Here is a 23,139-nt window from a genome sequence, read left to right on the forward strand (position 1 = left end):
TTTGAGTTGGTGAGTTTTATTACAATTCTTTTAAGTGTTAGCTGAAACATTTCCAAGGAACCCAGGGAACTGACAGGGAAAACCACGTAAGTGCTGTTCTACTAACTATTAGCAAAGTATACAGTTTCAGAATTACATAAGAGGTGTGTCCTGTATTTCTTAGCTTCAAAGTGTAGCTACAAGACAGCTGGCATTGAAGCTCGCCGTGTGGGGCCACTGCTCCATGCGCGTGTTCTGAGCTAACATAGCAATCCTCACCTCACCCCGGTGAGTCCATTGTCGCCATTTTGCAGAGGAGGAAATAAAGGCACATAAGATTACACAAGACCGCACGATACCAGACTATTACTTGATTTATCCAGGATTTCAAATTTTAAACCTAAAAGATTATGAAAGACCATTTTAGGCTAAAAGTTCAGCAGGCATTCTGTGAGCATCAGGTGTGTGCAGACACTGCCAGGTGCTGTGATAAAGGACAAAGATGAATGAGGCTGATGCACCTGAAGATATGAATTGTCGCAGGGGCACCCGCTTTCTCGGATTCTGAAGTGACTTTCATCAAGATTCAATTTCCATCCAATTCATATATTGAACCTAGTTTTCAAGGAAAGCCAGGATAGCTGTTTTTGTTTTTTTTTATAGAAGTCCTCATGGTTCAAGAAAGTGAAAAGATAGTTCAAAGAAGGCACAAAATATTTGTAACTCATATATCTCATAAAGAACTTGTATCCAGAATACATAAAGAACTCTTACAACTCAATAATAAAAAGATAAATAAACTAATTTTTAAATCAGCAAAGGATCCAAATAGACGTTTCCCCAATAAGATATGTAAATGGCCAATAAGCTCATGAAAAGATGCTCAATATCTGTAGCCATTAGGAAAATGCAGAGGAAACCACAGTGACATTCTACTTCATCTCACTAGTATCGCTATACTCAAAAAGTCTGATAAAAACAAGTGTTGGTGGGATGTGGAGAAACTGGCACTCTCATGTACTGCTGGTGTGATTATAAAATGGTGCAGCCACTTTGGAAAACAGTCCCACAGTTCCACAGAAAGTTAAACATAGAGTTATTGTATGACCCAGGAATGTCACTCCTAGGTATATACCCAGAGGAATTAAAAATATACATCCACACAAAAAAGTTTAGACAAAAATGTTCATAACAGCATTATTCATAATAACCAAAAATGGAAACAACCCAATTGCCCATCAACTGATGTATGGATAAACAAAATGTCATACATCCACATAATGGAATATTGTCCACATAATGGAATATTATTTAGATATAAAAAGAAACGAAGCACTTTACATGCTACAACAGAGATGAACCTTGAAAACATTATGCTAAGTCAAAGAAGCAAGTCAAAGGACCACATATTGCATGATTCCATTCATACGAAATGTCCAGAATAGGTGTATCCATAGAGAGAGAGTAGATTAGGGTTCCATAGAGTTGACAGGGATAGGGGGTCGTGGATGAAGGAGTAACTTTAATAGGTACAGGATTTCTTTTTGGAGTGATGAAAATGTTCTAAAGTGATTGTGGGCCAGGCGCGGTGGCTCACACCTGTAATCCTCACTCTGGGAGGCCGAGGCGGGTGGATCATTTAAGCTCAGGAGTTCGAGACCAGCCTGAGCAAGAGTGAGACCCCGTCTCTACTAAAAATAGAAAGAAATTATATGGACAGCTAAAATATATATATATATATATATATATATATATATAAATTAGCCGGGCATGGTGGCACATGCCTGTAGTCCCAGCTACTCGGGAGGCTGAGGCAGGAGGATCGCTTGAGCCCAGGAGTTTGAGGTTGCTTTGAGCTAGGCTGATGCCACGTCACTCTAGCCTGGGCAACAGAGTGAGACTCTGTCTCAAAAAAATAAGTACATAAAATAAAATAAAATAAATAAAGTGATTGTGGAGATGGCTGCACCACTTTGAATATATAAAAAAGGCCACTGAATTTTGCACTTTAAATTGAAACCTCCCTGTTGCAGCTAGCTTGTTAGATTTTAACTTGGACACTTCAGTAAAATTAGTTTGGAAACAGCTGATATTCTAAGTCTGCCTAATTTCAGGGCCTTTCTATTTAATACCAAAGGGGAAAAACAAAAGGGAGATTCCATTCAAAAGCAGGGAACATGGGATACCTTGTTTCTCATTGTATTTGATATGAATAAAAATGTAGCATTATGCATTGTTTCTGTGAAGGAATGAAAGATTCCTTATCCAGCTACCCGAGGCAGGCAGTGATTGCTAAGAAACAAGCTGCTTCGCCGTGACTTCCTCCTAAGATGCGTACAGTGACTAAATATATCTTCTAACATAGACAAGACTTAACAGATCCTTTTGCCAAAAAAGGAAGTTTTTTATTAACCTCAGTTTAACATGTTTAATGATATCTTGGATCTCTTTTAAAATAAGAAACCCAGCATGAACACAGATTGAGGGTCAGTTTCTCATTTCAGTTCTTCCTTTGAAACACTGTGATCTGAGCAAATCCGTCTACTCGGTCTCGGGGCACCCCTCTCGGACGCATTCTTTATCTGAGGTCCTCAGGGCTCCTCTCTCTGCCCTTAGGCACCTGCTCCTCCTAGTTAGCATCTTCCTTGCAGGGATCTGGGGGAGGCCTGGGGGCCTGCTGGGAGATGATGCTGTGACAGATCCCAGTCCCAGGCTGCTGCAGAGGAGAGGAAACACCAGGATGCTTCCAGTCAGCAAGAACCACATCCAGTACATTTTGTCCTTTTTTCCTTATTTTAGTTCACGTAAGTGACATTGAGGAATTTGCAGAGTTTCACACTTCAGTGTAAGCTGAAATTCAGTTAGCTTTCAAATCTCTTTTAACCTATAAACTTCTCTAAAAATACACTTTCTTCTGCAAATATACTAAGATTTACTATTAAGTATTGTTTTCCAGATGTTAGTCTTGGCTACAACTTATTATATTTAGGACATGGTTAATTTCGGTTATTTAAAGACAGTCTTATGGCTCCTGGGAAAGAACTGTCTGCTAGAAAGCCGCGCTTACCCGCTGTGTGGAGAGAGCTCGGTCAGTGTCTCTGTGCCTCCAGTGCGGGAGACCCTTCTGCGAGGACACACTTGGGGGAAATAAAAATCCCTGCTCTGTGGAATCCTACGCTTGCATCAGGTTCGCGGATTACTTACTTATGCCCATACTGTTCATCCTCCAGCCTGGAACTCAGTAAATACGTGCGGACTACAGGCATGGACCAGAACATTCTAGCCCGACTCCATCAAAGAAACAGAAGAAAGCATATCCAGTGTATTTTACTTCAGAAAGCTCGTATCTAATGACTTAGTTCAAAATCATGTGAAATTTAGCAATTCTTTTAAAAATGTCTATCTTTGGCCTGGTGTAGAACACAAGTGTTGGCTGGTTTGGAAGAAACCGAATGCCGTAACGGCCCACTGTGGAAGTACAGAAGTGGTAAGAAACATTCTGCTTTGTTACAGGATGTTTTGCTTTCTGAAGAGGTGTTAAAAATAGATTATTGCTAGTAGGACTCACTGAGTTAAGTTATATTTGATTTTTTTTTTTTTTTTTTTGAGACAGAGTCTCGCTCTGTTGCCCTGGCTAGAGTGAGTGCCGTGGCGTCAGCCTAGCTCACAGCAACCTCAAACTCCTGGGCTCAAGCAATCCTCCTGCCTCAGCCTCCCGAGTAGCTGGGACTACAGGCATGGGCCACCATGCCCGGCTAATTTTTTCTATATATATTTTTAGTTGGCCAGATAATTTGTTTCTGTTTTTTAGTGGAGATAGGGTCTCGCTCTTGCTCAGGCTGGTATATTTGATTTTTAAGACCATTTTCTTCCTAACTAAAGATACTAGCTTAAACTAACAAAATCTTTACGTTCTGTCCCAAAAGCTTAATTGCAGCTCTTCCTTGACCCAAAGAAATGGCCAAGATTAGCCTTCCATGAACACCGATGGCCAGTGACCCCTTCCTTTACATACAGTGTGAGTCAGACTAGAATTGAATGGATTTTTAATGGTTTTCAGAATATGTGGTTGCTGGAACCAGCACTCCCCATCCTGTGACCATGGCTGCTGTTGTAAGTCACTCGCCTGCCTTAAGCAGAATATGCCTGAGACGTGATGCTGAGTAGAAGCCGGGTCTCAAGGAGGTCAAATACAGCATCGATTGGGGTCCGAGTGAGTCAGCTGCACACATGCATTCCCAGGAGCAACAGTGAAGAAGACAAATGCTATTTCCCCCAACACCATCTACCAGCATGCAGTCCTCACTAGGCCTGGGAAGAGCTCCCAGCTTCTCACCATCGGTTTCCATCATGAACAGAAGGTGCTCTGGGAGGAGGACAAGAGAAGGTTTTAATATGCAGCAAAATTGACTGGCCAGTTTGCACATTAACTATTTTAAACTTAAGAGTTGTGAGTTTAATGTTCAGTTAAAAAAATAAAAGTTACCTGAGAATGATTGGCTTCCAGCGGTACCACATTAGGCCGGCATGCGATCCTGTCCTTCAGCTTCAGGTGTGTAGTCACCAAATCGCTTTCCACCCAGAGCCTTACTGGCAGTATAAGCTGTATATTTCCCATTCGACAGCCAGACAGCTATTAGATATTGCCACGTGTTTCTATGTAGGGGAATAAGCATTTCTTTAAAAAAAAAAAAAAACAGCGTAACAAAGATTGCTAGTGAAGAATGGGAACAGAGATCAGAAAGAGAAGGAATGTATCATGCGCTTCACCAACCTAACGATATTGCAGGTCTTTGGTTTCCTGCCGTACCTCTTCAGTTTGTACCTATATTTTTGTCTCTCTTTGGGGTAGGAACCCCCATTCTCTAACACAGGAATCATATAGAGATGGGCACAGGCCACCTTCTCTGTTTCGCTGTGTCCACTCTACATGGTCCCTGTGAGATTTGCAAACACCCATTACGAGTTGCTGGGGAAAATCTATTTAAAGAAAACATTTTTTTCTCTTAGTAAATTTTACAATGAATCTGTACAGATTGCTCCAGGAATTTTTTAAAAGGTTGCAGTGAGCTATGATAAGACCGTTGCACTCTAGCCTGTGTTACAGAGCAAAACTCTGTCTCAAAAAAAAAGAAAGGAAAAGAAAAAATTACTACCATTGATTTTTTTTTCCTAATGAATCTGAAGCCCATCTTCTATGAACTCCCAGGACAAGGTGGCCACTGCTTTACTCAGTGCCAAAAGAAATCCTTTACTGTCTTTAGAGGGACTTGAGTATATAGATTTCATTTTCAGCCTGTCATCAAATTGTAAGAAGGAGAACTCTTCCGTTGGTACAACAGCAGATGCCAAATTAGACTGTCAGGACACATGGAACTTAGATTTCTCATAACCATGTTAGCTCACCAGCATCACCGTGAGGAATAACAAACCATGCATTTAAACTGCATACAGAGCCCTACCTGTACCAATGAAGAATGCTGTTATGCACTACTTTTCTATTTTCTTCTAAATCTTCCTTGTTTTCACTTGTAAACCTTAACATCATGTTTAACATAATTTGACGGACAGTGACTTTGCAATATTCCAAGGTTTAAGGAGTCTCAGAGTTTTTAATTTAGCATTGTTCCTAAATAAAAAGGTGATATAGAGAAAAAATTATATACATATGTATGTATAATATATATAATAATATATGCAATGTATTAATGTTATATATAATATATAGATACATATGTATTCCTTAAAACGGTCACCAAGTGAATACATATCCAGTGCCACTTCCTTCAGCTGTATTCACACATTCATACGTTCAACAAAAATTTACTGAGCATCTGTCATGTTCCAGGGGCTGAATAGTACCAGGTACAGATAGTGATCTACAATGTCACCATGCCAGATGTAATAAGAAAGACTGCTACTGAGCAAATAAACACAAATACATGCATAAATAAAAATTGTGATAAGTGAAGAAGAACTCTGAAAGAGAATTTGAGGTATAACATTTCAAAACCACTAGAAACATACCTATGAGAATCCAGGAATATTCTAACACACATAATAAAGTTATTTTTCATGTCTTTTATTTCCTTTTTTGAGTGTCTTTAGATTTAGTAAATGATTTTTTTCCAATAAAATCAAACCCCACAGGTCCTGCTGAAATATCTCAAGTTTAACCACTTGTATAGGCCAAATGTACCAAATTACAGCATATTTTTCATCCTCATTTCATGATAAAAATAATTAATTGGGCCAGGCATGGTGGCTCAAGCCTATAATCCCAGCAATTTGGGAGGCCAAGGTGGGAGTTCAATACCAGCCTAAGCAACACAGGAAGACCCCGTCTCTACAAAAAATTTAAAAATTAGCCAGGTGCAGTGGTGCCTGCCTGTAGTCCAGCAGCACAGGAGGCTGAGGCAGGAGGATCACTTGAGTCCATGAGTTCAGAGTTACAGTGAGCTATGACCATGTCACTGCACTCCAGCCTGGATGACAGAGTTAATAATAATAATTAATTGGTTTGAAGTGCAGCTTTCTAGAAACATCTGCATTCTAATCAAAATTTTCTTTGTTTTCACTGAGAAAAAATTATATACTTGGCTATGGGTGCTGTAAGGTCACAGTGTTATTGCAGAAGTTGCAACTCTTCCAACTAATCACTATTCATTGATTATAAACTGAATATGCTTTTTTCACACCTGTATTGGGTCCAGAAGGTTCTCAGATACAATCAGAATTGTCATAGGGCCAAAGTCTCCTTTGAAAATAATCCCAAAATAATCATCCTTTTGCTAGATACACAAAAATGAAAGCATACCAATCTGAAACAGACCTGAAGGTTGTCAACCTCAATGGAATATAAAGAATGGAAACTCAGGGCCAGGTTGGATGTAGATCTAGATACAGAGGTGGTGGAGGAATAATTGCTCAGAATCTCGCTTGAACAATGAGGTGAATGGAGGTACTGTTAGTGAGTGGGACGAGCAGATTTGGGGGAAAGGACTGAGTTCAGTCACTTTGAGGAGTTTCCAAAGGGTCTGGCACCACAGAGTACCCGGTGCCAAGGAGACAGCTGGGTATATGAGTCTGGACTCTGAAAATATGGAAGTGAGACTTGTTAGCTGTGGATCCTGTTGAACACCACAGGAATGGCTGGGGGTGCTGACGGAAAGAGAGGGCAGGGCTGGGGAAGGGGTGGGGAGAGCTGCCAGGGATGAGGGTGGCCTTCTCTTCTGCATTCCTCCTGGAACTTAATCCATCCGCTCTCCAGACGTTGTCTAGCCCAGAGAGACCACCTGCCATCATCCAATGAGCATAGCTCTGGGTGAACTTCTTTGACAGTTTAGAAAGCTCCTAGTAACCCTGTAGTCAGTGTAGCCCCTCAGTCTTCTCAGAATAATAGCTGCTAAATCAACTTCTTTCTTTAGGCTAAAGGATGATCATTCTTTTATTCTTGTTAACTTTTCCTTACTGGATTCTCCATTCTTTTATTACTGGTCCCAGTATCCCCATGGAATCTGATTTCTAACACCAGTTATGTGGTCTCAGGCAAGTTAGTTAGCTCTCTGTACTTCAATTTCCTTATCTGTGAACTAGAGATATTAATTGTATCTACTCCTAGGGTTTGGAAGGCTGTGAAATGAGTTAACTCATATAAAATACCCAGAACAATACCTGGCACATAAATACTTAATAAATGTTAGTTGTCTTTATCACCATCATCTTTCAGAGTTTCTCAAGATTACGTTCCAAACCATCTCACCTAATTAGAATTTGTCATTAAGAAAACTGTGGAGCATGACATGGAACATGAACAAGGAACTGGTTTGGGAACCACACGCAAAGCCAGGACTCAAAAGAAGGGGAGAGTAGGATGGGGGATGAGCAGAGAAGGGAGGGGCTCGGGCCCTCTGCCCCCACTTCAAACAGATTTCTTCCCTTTTATTGGTTTTATATATTCCATCTCTAGAAAAGTTTCATTTGGAAAGAGGCTTCTACTGTTTTTTTTTTGGGGGGGGAGGAATCTTGGCTAAGCTGCTAACTAGGGTAACATCCCAACACCCTCTCAACGGTCAAATTCAGCAAAGCCTCACTGGATGCAGTCAGTGCCTGCTATGTGTAGAGCTCCTGCTGAGGTCCTTGGAGGGGAAAGGAGTAAGAACGTTCTCTGCTTCCAAGTAGTTCATGTTAGAAATTGCACACACAGACCCCGTGCCAAGCAGTGTGCCCTGTGCTGTGGCAGCACAGAGGAGGGACTCCTGGGGGGGCTTCTAAAGGATGGGCAGGGTCTCAATAGGCAGAGATGCAGGGACAGCAAATCCAGGCAAAAGAACAATGTACACAAAGGGAGGAGCATTGGCCTCATTCTCCACACTGGCCAAATAATGCCCAACTTCCATGCTTCAGTCTGGTTTGACTGGCAGAGGGGAGCTGAAGAGACGGGAGCCAGAGTGCTGCAGGGGAGTGTCGCCTCCTTGCCCAGGGTTGGCAGCAAGAGAGTGATGGCATCAGAGCTGTGTCTTCAGAAGGTCATGTGGCACCGGCACCCAGTAGCTTGTGGCACGAGACTGAGCAGCACGCTATCACAGGAAGCCAGAGAGGTGGCGGGACACTGGGATAAACTGATGTCTAAACAGAATTAGCTCTCAGGGTTCGTTTTCAGCCTAGCTCATTAGGGCAGATTGGATCTTACATTTTGTTATTGCTGTGTCGGAGATATCTTTCTGAAGAAAAAAGTGACAGCACACGCTGCTGCTGTTTGAAAGCCTGCATTTTTAAAGGGTGTAATACACAGTGACAGTTTTGATGTGTGTCAGTGGGTGGGAGTCACGTACCTCACCATGCTCTGCCTGCATAATTTAAAATGACGGTTGCGCCTGTCAAACTTAGAGTGAGTGAAGTTCTTTTGATATTTATAAAACATCAAAAAGATAGAATGGTGTCAGCAAAAGTTGGGTCTCTTTATTACCGAGCCACAGGATGATTTTCAGAGGATGGTTGCTGGCAACTCAACTGAAAGCTGAACTTCCGGCCACGGTGTAACCTCGGTGGTGCTGCCGTTTTGAAGGTATTTTCAGCCGTTGCAATAAAAGGATATCGCAGAACGCCGGCAGAGGCTGCGTGGCAGGCAGGCGCTGGCGCAGCCGCGTCCGTCCTGTGTGAGGGTCGCAACCGCTCACGTTCCCCTGAGCAAGTGTCCGCGGACCCGGCGGCGTCTCGCTGGCTTAGCCCTCCGGCCACGGCCCGCGGACAGCCTGTCTGATGGATTCCTACGAAAGTGCGTGTGGACCCTAATTTTTGTGAATTTACTGATGCGTGAAGTACTTTAAAAACTGAGTGGGACGCAGGGCAGTAAGCGAGCGCCCGAGTCCCTCCGGGCAGCCTCCAGCGCCGCCGCGGTCCCGGCCGGGTCCGGAAGGAGCCCCGCCCCGGTGGGCGGGCCCGGCGCCGTCCGGTCCGCAGGCCCCGCCCCTGCCCCTCCTCGGCGCCCTCTGTCCCGCAGGCCCCGCCCCGGCGCCGAGCTCTGACGTCACCGCCTGCGCCGCGCGCCGTAGAAACAGGAAGTGGGACCAAAACAAAGGAGCGGCGGCCGGGAGCGGACCTGTCTCTCGTTTCCCTTCCGCGCACGTTTGGACCCTGGCCGCCCACCCCACGGAGCCATCCGACTATGTCCAACATGGAGAAACACCTGTTCAACCTAAAGTTCGCGGCCAAAGAACTGGGCAGGAGTGCCAAAAAATGCGATAAGGAAGAAAAGGCTGAAAAGGCCAAAATTAAAAAGGCCATCCAGAAGGGCAACATGGAAGTTGCGAGAATACACGCCGAAAATGCCATCCGCCAGAAGAACCAGGCAGTGAATTTCTTGAGAATGAGTGCGCGGGTCGATGCAGTGGCCGCCAGAGTCCAGACGGCGGTGACGATGGGCAAGGTGACCAAGTCGATGGCTGGTGTGGTTAAGTCGATGGATGCGACATTGAAGACCATGAATCTGGAGAAGATTTCTGCCTTGATGGACAAATTCGAGCACCAGTTTGAGACGCTGGATGTCCAGACGCAGCAAATGGAAGACACGATGAGCAGCACGACGACGCTGACCACTCCCCAGAACCAAGTGGATATGCTGCTCCAGGAAATGGCAGACGAGGCGGGCCTCGACCTCAACATGGAGCTGCCGCAGGGGCAGACCGGCTCCGTGGGCACGAGCGTGGCTTCGGCTGAACAGGATGAGCTGTCCCAGAGACTGGCCCGCCTCCGGGATCAAGTGTGATGGCAGAACCTACTCTGAGGTTTCCCAGCCGTATCCACCTTTTGAAGTGCTCTCTGTGTATTAGAGAGCTGCTGTACCCTCTAGAAACTCTGAACATGCTACAACGCTGAAATGCCCTTTGGGTTTATAGCCCTCTCCAGATACATTAAGAAATCCCAGTCTTTCTCCACTCTTAACTGGATTTCAAAGTTCTGTATAGCTTGTGATGATGTGTATTTTTATAGCTGCCTTTTAACAGAACTAGTTAATTTGCTGTAATGAATCTTTCTCAAAAATTTGGTCAAGATTCTAGTTCCCGTGTATTCAGTTTTCTGCCCAAAATTATCAAATTGAAGGTGGTGGGTTTTTTTAGTTTAGTGTGATTGATAATATTTAGAATGACAAGTGGTGCATAAAAGTTAAAGAGGGGAATAATTACTTAGTTTGGTTACACAAATATAAACACCTCGTTCAACTTATTCAGTGGACAGTGCTATTTTTTTATATCCTTTGGGGTTTTTTGTTTTTCGCCATCAAACTCAGACTTCATTTGACTATTGTCATAGCTTATACAAAATCTGGTCTCATAACTTATACTAAAATTGTTTTAGTACATTTTTGCACAGTGCTCTTTCTGCTTTCCTTCTATAAATTTTTCATGTGCTAATTGTCTTCGTGTAACTGGGAAAAAATGCCACTAACTTCATTTATTATCAGAAAAAATTAAATTTGCCCATTTATATTTTCCACGTACTAAAATGAGTTTTTGAAAAGATTTAAGAAGGTATTACATTTGACAATGTCTTTCAGACGAACTTCTCTAACATATTTCTAATTATTTTCCTATTTCAACACTTTAATTAGACTTCTTATAAAGTCTTTTAATTAGCACAGCAGTCATGTTATTCTAACATTGCCAAAGAACTGTTGATTAGTTCGAGAAAACCCCTGGGACTGTGTTGGTTTGTTTTGATTTTTAACAACCAAAGCTAGAAATAAAATTAGAACTGCATTTTAAGTTCTAATTATTTGCATTTATTAATTTGTCTAAAAGCAACATCTCTTGAAAAGCCTTGAAAATATAATTTGGAATGTTTTACTTAGCCATGCAAATAACTTAAAGCCATGCATCCAGCCAGCTGGAAATCTGGGAAGAAGGGAAAAAGTAGGATTGGAAGGAAAGAGACAGGCTTCACTCTATAGGCAGTAGCCCAGCTGTACCCTGACGGTCTTCCCAGGAATGGCAGTGTGTGTTCCCTGGCTGAAAAGTAAAGCATGTAGCCACCGTTTTCTCACAGCCTCAAAACATGGAAAACAGCAGCTTGCTTTTGCCTTGGCAAGCATCTTAACCTAAGTTAAATAAGGTTTTTTTTAATTCCCCCTTTCCTTCACTGGAAGATTTCTCCATAAAAGAATTCCGGTGTTTCAGAAATAACTACAGGGACTTCTAAGTTCTTAGAAAGATTCATAGCCAAATATTTGCCATTATAATGTTTTCCAGTGTGAATGAATGTTTAATGAAAAAAAAACAGGTGTATGCAGATGAGGACTTACCCTCATATTTAAGGGTTTTTTTGAACTATTTAGATGTTCAGAAGTCTGCTTGAAGGGACACTGATTGGTTGTCTGCCCAGCATCCTCTCAAGAACACCCTTTCAGAAGGCCGCGTCTCCTCTCATCCGCATGGTTGCACAGAGGCAGCCATGTGTGAGTATAGCGTGAGTCTAACCCCTCTTTAGACTCGAAAAAATAATTACAACTTAAAAAATAGCTTAATGTTGAATCCTTTGGTAAATTGAGAACCTTTTTATAGTGCAAATATCCCCAACAAAATTAATATATTTTGTGAAATTAAACAATGCTCATATATGCTTGAACTTTCTTAAAATACATTCATTTCATATAGTATGAATGTACATTTTTATGAGTTATAACTTTTATTTTCAAAAGCACTAAAGGCCCATGAATTATTTCCTCACTTTTGCATTTGATGAAATGCTGAAATGTAAATCACAGAAATTTGTCAAATAAATCACTTTAAACTGCATGTTATTGCATGAGTGTGCATCCTACTTTGAAAGATTTTTTAAAAAATTCAGAGGTAGATTTGGTTCGGAAAGCATGGTATTTTTCCCAACTCACCCTCACTCTTACCAAATTTTTGTTTGATTAATGTGTTTGATTGCACATTTCAAGGAGCCTGCTTGTTACTTCTTTAATTGCTTCTTCATGGCAACAAGTTTTGTGTTCCTATTGAAACTTCCCTAGCCCAAAGGTATAATTTACAAAAGGATCCAACTCAAACATACCAGGGAAATAGTAATCTTCCATGCAACTACATAGTACTACTTTTTTATTTATTGCTTCCATTTTTCTGCCTTCACATGTACAATTTCTAACGTGGATTTAGAATGAAAATTTTTAAAAAAAGTTACCAGAACGTGGTAGTGCTCACCTGTAGTCTCAGCTACTCTGGCGACTGAAGCAGGAGGGTTCCTTGAGCCCAGGAATTTGTGGTTGCTGTGAGCTAGGCTGACGCCATGGCACTCTAGCCCGGGCAACAGAGGGAAACTGTCTTGAAAAGAAAAAAAAAAATTGAGTGGACTGATAACACGAACTTAACTTTCTCCTCTCCTCTGCTTTTAATTTATTTCAGTTCAGAAACCCAGATGATACTGTGTGTGCTATTGAAAACTTTCTCACTAAAGCTGTTTCTGCCTGAAGGAGTATCAGTGCATCTATTAATACGTGCCTTTTCAGTACAGGCCTACCGTGAGGCTTGAACACTGTGCCTACTCGGCTGTCTTTGATTTGGAAAAGACCACCTGAAATCAGCACCAGTGTGATAACCTAATTAACTGAGCGCAGTGTCAGAGTCAGCCAGACATTCACACTGAAAAGGAGAGGGAGGGACTTCCTCGGCAATACACACACACAGGCAGACATGTGAGGATAGCTTGGAGCCGCTTCTGTAGCCAAAATCCAAAAGCTCAAGACGCCTCAGTAGTATTACCAAAAAGATACAAGCCAGTAAACATTAAACAAACTGATGAGCAGGACCCTGGAATCTTCTTTTTTTAAATCAACTGACTGGAATTAGCAAAATGCCTACCTGATTTACCCAGGTTCATTTTTCTACTAGATTGTAAGTTCATAAAGAACAAGACCAGGCTGCGTTGGTCTCTCTTCCTGGGCCCGGTGCGGTACCTCACACAGTGGGTTGGGGGTGTATCTCGGGGATGCATCGCTGGGTGCCCCTGCTCCGGGAGCACCTGGAGCTGTCTCGTAACAGACACAGAAAGGCAAAGCTGGCACAGTGAGCACAGGCCAAAGCCCCAGGTGTGAACCTCCGAAAGCACTATATCCTTTTCTTAGCATTTCTCCAGAATGAAATGTTTGCTCTTCAGGGTCTGCACATTCTCTCTTCCCCCTGAATAATGTCAAGACAAACAATTCAGCAGTGTTCATTCCGATGACTCAATACAGGAAAAGGTTTAGACTGATGCTTATCACGTGCTATGTGGGACTTCTTTTTAGAGATAAAAACATTCTCTGCCCTTAAATGATACTCAGTACAATTAGGAAGATAGGACATACACAGAAAAAAGTGGACAAGGGTGTATACAGGTGTTTTTTAAAAAATCAAGATGAACATTTAAGAGTAGTGCACTCTATGTTATTTTATATCTCAACCTTGAAGGAGGGTTAAGTCAATATAAGGCGTGTACCATGCTATCAAATCATGAAACCACGAGTACCAGGAAAAGAGCATTACTGTGTCCGTGGCAGTTAGAATTGTCTTCTTAGAGCTGGCAGGATTTAATCCCCAGTTTCAAAGTGGAGGGGAAAAAGCAGGAATGACAGGTTCAGAGAGGCCAAACACTACAGGGAGGTTTGGCAGGAGTGGAGGGTTTGCGTGACATGAGGAGAGTGAAGGCAAGGTTGGCAAGATTGCAACGGTCTCGAGGCCAGATTAGAAGCGTGGACTTCACCCCGAGGAAAGGCACAGGCGCAGGCGTCATCAGAGATGATTGTGCAGGTGGACAGATGACAGCACAGAGCGGGAGGCGGGGAAAGGTGAGAGGAACACACACTGATGACGAGTCACGACTGATCACTGGTCCCTGGGGACGTGGCTCCACTGCAGACTCTGACACTGTGGTCTGCGGGTGCTGCTGATGCACTGCTGGTCTGGGGACCCTCTCTAAGGAGCGTGGGTCCTAGTACTGCCTGGCACGTTATCGCCGAAGGAATAATGTTCTCCTCCAATATTTTTATATCTTATAGATAAGTATCATGAATTAAATTTCAATAACATGCCAAGAAAAGTTTTCATTTGCCTTGACAGAGTTCGAACTTGCTATATTTTTTTCAGAAAAGAAAGTTTTAAATACATGTTTGCGGGGAGTTAGCTACGCTCCCCGCAAAGGGGTTTTTTCTCTTTCTTCGGATCAGGTCTCTAAGTTGACCACGCCAGTTTGCGGGGAGTTAGCTGCGCTCCCCGCAAGGAGGTTTTCTCTTCCGATCGGGTCTCTCAGGCAGGGGTCATCGCAAAGGATGAAAAAATAGTAGGAAACAGAAATAATAGTAATAATACACAGAGCCAAAGATATAGTTTATAAAGTAAAGGTTTATGAAAATAGATAAAAGGAGGGTATCCGGATGGGGATATTTCCTCCCGCTAGAAATATCTCCAAAACTTAATATCCACACAGGCATTATATAGGGTAGATACAAGATTCACATACTAACAGGCAGTTTGCTTTAGGGTCAAAGTCTTCTAAAAGGCAACTACAGATCCTTCAACTAACTCTAACTAGGGGAACAATGAGTTGTAAAATCTTCTTGGGGCAAACTTCTAAGTTTTCTGATAAGGCTATTACTTTAGCAAAAAACAGAGACATCTTGGCTCCGGTGATTGTGTTCTTGGAGACAGAGATGATTTCAGAAGTCAACATGAGCTGTGCGTTGTGTTAATTACTTTAACCGCATGGCTCCTTCTGGGCCCGGCTTGGCCATTAGCATATCTCTCTGATCAGCTCTCATCTCCGGGGGTCCTTGCCAGCTCCGGCAACCCATGGCTCTAGGAAGAGGCCTGTCTTGTTTTTCAAAACAGGTGAGAACCATAGGCCCAGTTTACAGCTGTCTCTTTGAAGTGCAGCTGTTACTGACCAAGGAAACGCCCTCCTGAGACGAGACAGCTTTTGAACTAACACATTTCTTTTTTCTTTAAGGCAAAGCCTTATGTGACTTCTGAAGTCAAATTTTGTCTCCAGAAATACAGGGGGCATTTCTATAACTCAGTATTCTTAGCCTCAACATATTTTAATTAAATTGAATTGGTACTTTTTCTGAGATCTAGTAGCTTAATTATAAAGACATTTAATAGAATAAATTTCATCTTTTAATGACTCTCCTTGTCCCCTCTATCTGATCAACTCCAAGGCCATAAGAATTCTGTAACTTTTGAGTTATTTTAGTTATTTTAAGATGGGATATAAACAATGAATTGTTATTTTTTGCCAATATCAAACAGAAAGGAGATCTAAATGGTAACAGTAAAAACACTTCTGCCAACATGAATATCCTCAGTTGTAGCAGGAAATAATGAAAAAAGTCAAAGAAAATTGCTTTGTAACCACTTTTTTTATAGTGTCCATAAGGCAAGTGACTTTTTTACAATTGTAATTTGGTATTGTTTTGCAACTGTGTATCTACCGTTCCAGTGACTCGTCTGCAAGGGGAATTGTTAGGTCTTAATTTTTCTGCTTAGCATGCAGTGGCAAATTTAAGGAGACAATGTTATCTACTCTTTGAAATGTAGTTATTAATATATGCAACATTCTGTGTGTAATTTGGGGGACCGTTTTAAAACTCATCTCTATATATGTAATCTTAGGATGCCCAGTTTGAAGCTGCTGCATGCAACGTGCTGTGAAATGTGCTGATGGAATCCCAGATCAAAGCCGGAGGCTGACAGAAATCTGCCGCCATATTGTCTGTTCCTTAGAGAGTCTTTTAAATAATTGGTGGCACATTCACACTCTGGGGTGAATTTTTGCATTTTAGTTTCATTGCACAAACTTGAAATTCATGAACTCAGAGTAGCATCAGTAACAATTCAGAAGATACTCTTGGAAATGTTCAGTGAAGCCTCCCAGGTCTCCCTGGGATGGTTACGCATCAGAGCTGGAAGGAGTTTTGAACATCCATCTTGGAGAGTAGGGATTAGCTTTGCCATTGTCACCCGCATCTCAGAATCGCTCTCCTTGAATAGTGCTGGAGAAGGTACACCCACCACTTCCTTGGGAAGGCTGTCTTTAATCACGTTGCTCGAGAACTTCAGATGTGTTTCTTTGTTAACCATATTTCATTCTTTCTACTCACGCTCGTCATTACCACCTGAATAAATTCACCCACCTCCCTCCACCCTATGTTCATCCTATTTTAAATTGGTTGCTTCCTAAACTCTAACTATAGCCAAAGTCTTCATATTTGATTTTCAATTCCTTCCACCTCTTCTAATCAGAGCGGATTAGTCTCTGTATCCCATGCTCAGTGTCATACGTCCCTTGTCAGGAGGATGGACCATTTCTGAATCAGAGCATTGCAGAAAATGCTCCCTCCCCTGCCCTCCAACCCTGCCGGCCACGTGTGGCCTTGCCTCCCCACCACGACAGAAACTTCCCTGGCCTCGTCACAGATTCCAGGTCTTTTTGCTCCTCTCCTGCTAGGGTGCCCTTGCCTGGTGCTCGCCACTCCACCCAACTCCAGACCAGCAGCCACTGCTGTTTCCAAAGCAGGCCTCAGACAAGGGCAGGGCCCTGCAGCACTGTCATCCCCTGCCGAGCCAGCTCCACACCCTTGGCGACGTCACCGCCTTCCGGTATGCGGGCACCTCCCAGGCCTTGCAGGGCGTGTTCCAAGGAGGCCGCCGCTGGCAGATCAGAGTCCCTTTGGCTTCTCAATGGCCCTGTGAGCTGGGTCATGTCTATCTCACAGTCTCTGCCCAGAGGCAGTTGACCTTCATGAAGGACTCCACGGTGGCCCGCCGGTGCAGGGACAGTGCCTGCCACGGCGCCGCTGCTCCAGCTCTGCAAGCTCCAAAGCCACGGCGCTCCCTCCGCGAGGCCTCCCACGCCCAGCCCGTGCCGGCCTGGCGGTGTGGTCCTACAGGGCTCTTGCCACGACCCGGCACATTTTACATTGATTCTTTGATCTGTTGTTATTTGTCTTTTTCACTAAAATGGGAGGCCCGTGGGACAGCTCTCTGTCCTGTTGGCCTGGTGTCCCTAGCACCTAGCACAGGACCTGGCCCCAGTAAGTACAGGTGGAGTGAACCAGTGTGCTCAGACAGTCAGACAGAGCAGTCACAGACACCACTGTAGCCGCCCTTCCCTGGGCTTGCAGCTGACATGACCTCATTCCTGACGGGTGAGGTCACAGCAGCCCCCACCACCTCCGGCCCCTCCGAAAGGCCATTCCTGACACCAGCAGATCCACTGCTGCCCCTCCGTATATTCTGCTTTTGGCTTGCCTGCCCTGGCAGTGCAGCTCATGCCAAACCAAGGGTGCGTGGACAGTGGCTGCCAAAATCACCCCAGGGCCAGCCCCTCGGGCCACCAGGTGCTGTCTTTGGCTTTTCAAAAGGAAGGGGTTAAGGTGGTCAAAAGAATCAAGTGGTCTCACAGTACCTTTGGCCAGGTGGTTCATGAAAATGGCCCCCTCTGGAGGGGAGGAAAAAGACCTTCCCTGTCCCTTCTTGGGTCCCGTGGCTGGGCCCTTCGGAGCGACCGGCAGAGGTGGGCTAGCAGGAGGCAGCGCGTACACGCTTTGTGCCGTGTCCATGCGTGTGCAGAGAGCTTCGTAAGAAAAATGAAGATGTAACAAAGCGGTCAGGACCGAGAGCTTATGTACCTTTTTGACAAAAGAACAATAAATTTATGGAGAAGTGACAAAGGGGAAGGATTTAAGCTCCTGGGGGCAGTAAGCTGTGGGACAGTGGCCAGGAAATGTATGAAGGAATTCATGAAAGGGTTATTTTAGTGGGTTTGTTTGGACACATCCGTTTCGGCATCGGCTCCCAATCTCTGGTGATAAGAACGTTCTCTTCCTGGTACCAGGAGGGCGCCTTTCTCACGGGCAACTTGTGGCTTTAGGTCCAGCGGGTCAGTCAGCCAGTCCTGCATCTGCTGAATGTCCACGCCTGCGGCTCGAAGTCATCAGTGTGCTGAGGTGCACGTGTCTGAAGGCACGTTCCAAAGCCCGTCGCCTCCCTCTTGCCCACACTGAGCATCTCGGGAACCTTCGTGGGGCTGGTGCAAGAGCACGTGGAGTTGGGCACGGCCCCTCCGCCATGCGGAATGCCCACGCGCACAGGCCACCTGACTGCACGTGCCCAGCGACAGGGCCCACCTCCCCTCCCCGGTTTGGCAGGCAGGGAAGCCTGCGTGGTCCCAGTCTGTCCACACCTGCCCTCCACTGCTGCAGCCCTGCTGGCCAGTGCACAGGTGCCACCCGGACACCCCAGCCGGAGAGCATGGGCCACTCAGTCCCTCCCTCCTCCCTCTCTCCTTCCTTCCAGAAGGCCCTGCTGTCCCATTTCTCCAGAAATGTCCTTTGTTCACCAGTTAACCCGTCCCTGGCTCTTCCTGGTCCCTGTGAGGCCTCTCGGCCCTTCCTCACTCTGTCCGCAGGAGGAGGATGAGGACAGAGCACACTGGTTCCTTCCACCTGTACTGGGGCCAGGCCCTGAGCTAGGTGCTGGGGACACCCAGGCCAACAGGACGGAGACCTGCTCCCTGGGCCTCACACTTCAGTGGAAGAGACAAATAATGACAGACCAACAACAAATGTAAAACATGCCAGGCAGTGATAAGGACCTTATGGGACCATAAAGCCCGGCTGGTGCTGAGATGGGCAGGGGAGGCCTCTGCAGAGGGAGTGCCACCGTCTCAGGGCATGAAGAGATGGCGAAGTGGCGCCGTGACAGCCGCGTCCACCTGCAGGGAGATCCATGGGTGCCTGCCCCTCTGCTGGCCTCTCCCTCCCAGCAGGTCACATCGATGGCTGGGATGGACCTTACGGTAACAGGCTTTGCCAGGCGTGCCCGACACACACAGTCATCGTGCACACTCACACACAGACACATACAGTCATTGTGCACACCCACACACAGACACACACTGATCGTGCACACTCACACACAGACACATACAGTCATTGTGCACACCCACACACAGACACACACTGATCGTGCACACTCACACACAGACACACTGATCGTGCACACTCACACACACACACTGATTGTGCACACTCACCCACAGACACACACTGATCGTGCACACTCACACACAGACACATACAGTCATTGTGCACACCCACACACAGACACACACTGATCGTGCACACTCACACACAGACACTGATCGTGCACACTCACACACAGACACACAGTGATCGTGCACACTCACACACACACACTGATCGTGCACACTCACACACACACACTGATCGTGCACACTCACACACACACTGTGCACACACACACAGACACACACTGATCGTGCACACTCGCACAGACACACTAATGCACACACACACACTCATACACACACACTGTGCGCACTCACAGTCATACACACACACACACACAACTTTGGGTCTGAGTAGGACCTTATGGTAAAGGAATATCTACCACCTTCCATTTTTTGTTTTGATTGCAACACATTCTTCTACTAGCTTAGCCTTGGAAGGGGGGCCGAGCCCCTTCTCGATTTCTGAGTAGCCCCCACCTGCCCCGCGGTAGTGGGGCAGAGAGAGGAGGGAAGGTGGCAGTAAGGAAGAACAAATGCAGTCCTCTGCCCCGGGTCAGGGATGTTGTGTCATCCAGACAAATGTGTGTTCAGGAAAGGACCTGCCGCCTGTACCAGGTGGCTGTACCTGTGTCAGTGTCCCACTAATGTGTCCGGCAGCCCCAGGGGAAACTGGGCAGAGAACACGTCTCAACCGTGCCGCTTTCTTTGCAGCTTCCTGGAAAGAATCGACAGCGTCAGTCTGGTTGACTACACACCCACGGACCAGGTACGTGGAGCAGAGCCCGCCACCACCGTTGGAAACTTTGAGGATTGATTCCCAATATTAACTAGTGATTATTTTAAAAAGGATTAAAGCGGGGGGTGGGGGGTTGGAATCCTTAAAATAATGACTTTCAAATTGTTTGTGCTGCCCCTGCGTGTGCAGGTGGCATGTTGAAGCCCTGCGCCTCTGCTCCCCTGACTGGGGACTCTGACACTTAGTGGCTGTCTAAATTGCCAGCATGCAAGCAGGCCCACCTGCACACTGGGAGCGTGCGATCCCACTCCTCCCGAGCCAGCACCTGCACACTGGGAGCGTGCGATCCCACTCCTCCCGAGCCATCAGCGGGAGAGCTCAGCCTTCATTTCCCAGTTGCACACACAGCGGCCCTGGGACTGGGTCCCATCTCATAGCGAACTTTCCAGGAGTGCCTGAGCTTCTCCGGTGGGTTGAGCCAGAAAGAAGCACCCTACTGCTGTAACTAGCGGAGAGGGACTCTGTGCCCCCTGGCCCGCAGGCAGCTGCAGAGACTTGCAAGGTCCCGGGGTGCTCAGTTAAGGAGCCCCCAGGTGCTTCTAGAGCTAGTGAACCCCAAGGAAGTTAGGGGGTCTCTGTCCAACTTCCCCAGCGTCTATAGCCCCCGAAGGCTCTCTCTTCTCGGCTTCCCCTGGAGGTCTGAGATTTTCTCCCCCTGAAGTTTGTCTCTCTCTGAGGGTGACTCCAAGAGTTTAAAATTATCTGACAGAGCAATTCAGGCTTCCTAGTCTTCAGTCAGTCCCTGAAGGCTGTCCTGAACCGTGCTGCTGGCGTGGGAGGACGCTGGCGTGGGACTCTTCCAGAGTCATGGCAGAGTGGCTTCCTCATTAACACTGCAATGCATTTGGGGTCAGGAAGAAATCCCTGGCATCTGCCAAATGTACCAGAGATGGCAGCTTTGTGAGGCTACATGGCTTTCTTGTCCCCTCAGGGCCACTTCGTCTTTTATCTTAGAGAGAACAGAAACGTGCAAGGAAGGGAGAGTAAATCTAAAATGAACCAGTCCATGGGATTCAAGATTCACGAGTGCAGAGTGCACTTTCTACGGTTTCTCCCCCAAACTATCGAGAACGCCAGCAGGCGGCTCTGCAGTCAGGACGCCCGCAGAGATCTTCCCTCCAGAACGATAAATGCCGTGACTTGGCTGTCAGGTGCATAGCAATCAGTAAGAGGCCTTCATAAATGACAAAAAAAAAAAGTCTTAAAGAAACCAAACCACAGTTATCAAGTGTTTAAGGAACAAACCGATACATTAATCATGTTTCCTCTGGAGTATGAAACAGAGAACATTCATCCGAGTTTTTAATTATTGTTGTTTCCTTTAAATTTTTGATTTTTTTGGGTAAGACAGAGTCTCACTCTGTCACCCTGGGTAGAGTGCTGTGGTGTCATCATCGCTCACTGCAACGTCAAACTCCTGGGCTCAAGTGATCCTCCTGAGGAGCTGGGACTATAGGTGCACGCCACTGTGCCTGCCTAATTTGTTCTATTTTGGGCAGAGACTGGGTCTCACTGTTGCTCAGCCTGGTCTCAAGCAATCCTCCCACCTCAGACCCCCAGAGTGCTACGATTACAGGCCTGAGCCGCCTCATCTGGCCTGATTTTTTTCTTTTTTTTTTTTTTTTTAATTTTAGAGACAGGGTCTCACATTTTCCCCCAGGCTGGGGTGCAGTGGTGCGATCACAGCTCACTGTAACCTTGAACTGCTGGGCTCAAGTGATCCTCCTGCCTCGGCCTCCCAAAGTGCTGGGACTACAGGCGTGAGCCACTGCGCCTGGCCAGAAATTCAATTCTTACAGTCCCACCAGGGCTTTCCCATGAAGGAGAACAGTAATGTAACTTGTGCACTTCCTGCTCTTTGCCCCCAGGACCTCCTCAGATGCAGAGTTCTGACATCGGGGATTTTTGAGACACGATTCCAGGTGGACAAAGTGAACTTTCAGTGAGTATGTCGTCAAGAGCACAGCTGCAGCTGGGACGGTGGCTGTGGGGCCTGAGGCAGCTTACTCCTGGGACGCTGGTGGTGACCGTTCGGATAAGGGCAGCGTGGGTGAGATTTGAACTCTGGCAAGGGCTGAAGTGTTCATTTTCACCACCTTCTTTAAAGTGGAAATGAGAACACCTGAAAAGAAAACAATGTTCTCATCCGAGTTGTGGATTCGATTGGTGCTTTTGCTGGATCAGGAGCCTCATCAGATTAATTCCTCCGGCGCATGTGCGGGATGCACGGTCAGTTTGAGAACTGAAACTGGCAACTTCATGTTGTCTCCAGGGGGGTCTGGGCTGCCCAGGCACGAACTCCTCTGTAGGAGCTTGTTTGCTTCACTTTCCTCCCCAGGAGAAGCAGTTAACTCTCCCTCCACAGAGGCTGGTGCACGGTGTGCTCTTTGCCAGTCCTGTGGCCATGACCCTGTCACCTCCCCCCATATCAGCAGGGGCCTGGCTGGTCCCCGTGTCCTGCCTCACCCATTCCAGCCCACCCTGCTCATTGCTGGGAAATGACTCTTCCCAAAGCACAGCTCGGATCGTGCTCTTCCTCTGCAGAAAAGGGTTGGGGCTCGCCATCGCCTCTGCACCCTCTAACCCCAGCCCTGTCACCAGCCTCCACCCTCGGGCCTGCTCCTCCACCCGCCGCCTGCCCCACCAGCTTGGACTGCAGTCAGGGTCCTTCCGTCCCACCCAGCCCCTCCTGCCACAGTGCCTTTGCTCACCCCGCCCTCTGAGCCCCAGATGCCCCGTAGCCTAAGCATACCCCGCAGGTCTGTCATCAAAGCACCCTTCAAATCTCAGCCCACGGT

The 23,139-nt window shown here is 45.9% G+C and overlaps 2 protein-coding genes across 10 annotated transcripts in view; both read left to right on the top strand.

Moving 5' to 3' along the window:
- The window catches only part of GNAL (G protein subunit alpha L), a 153,180-nt gene that overhangs the window by 118,848 nt on the left and 11,193 nt on the right, over window positions 1-23,139 (top strand). For all 9 annotated transcript variants that reach the window (XR_006729268.1, XR_006729270.1, XR_006729269.1 and 6 more), the window contains exons 6-7: window positions 20,257-20,311; window positions 22,210-22,283. Coding sequence is in view for 5 of the 9 variants with exons in the window: in XM_045527793.1 (XP_045383749.1) it covers window positions 20,257-20,311; window positions 22,210-22,283 (129 nt within the window). In the remaining 4 variants the exon portion in view is untranslated. The remainder of the gene's footprint in view (window positions 1-20,256; window positions 20,312-22,209; window positions 22,284-23,139) is intronic.
- On the top strand, window positions 9,526-12,272 carry CHMP1B (charged multivesicular body protein 1B). The gene has a single exon (XM_045527801.1). It carries the CDS (start codon window positions 9,647-9,649, stop codon window positions 10,244-10,246), a length of 600 nt encoding a protein of 199 aa, XP_045383757.1. The 5' UTR covers window positions 9,526-9,646; the 3' UTR covers window positions 10,247-12,272.

This window comes from Lemur catta, chromosome 16 (genome assembly GCF_020740605.2).
Source record: "Lemur catta isolate mLemCat1 chromosome 16, mLemCat1.pri, whole genome shotgun sequence".
NCBI lineage: Eukaryota > Metazoa > Chordata > Mammalia > Primates > Lemuridae > Lemur > Lemur catta.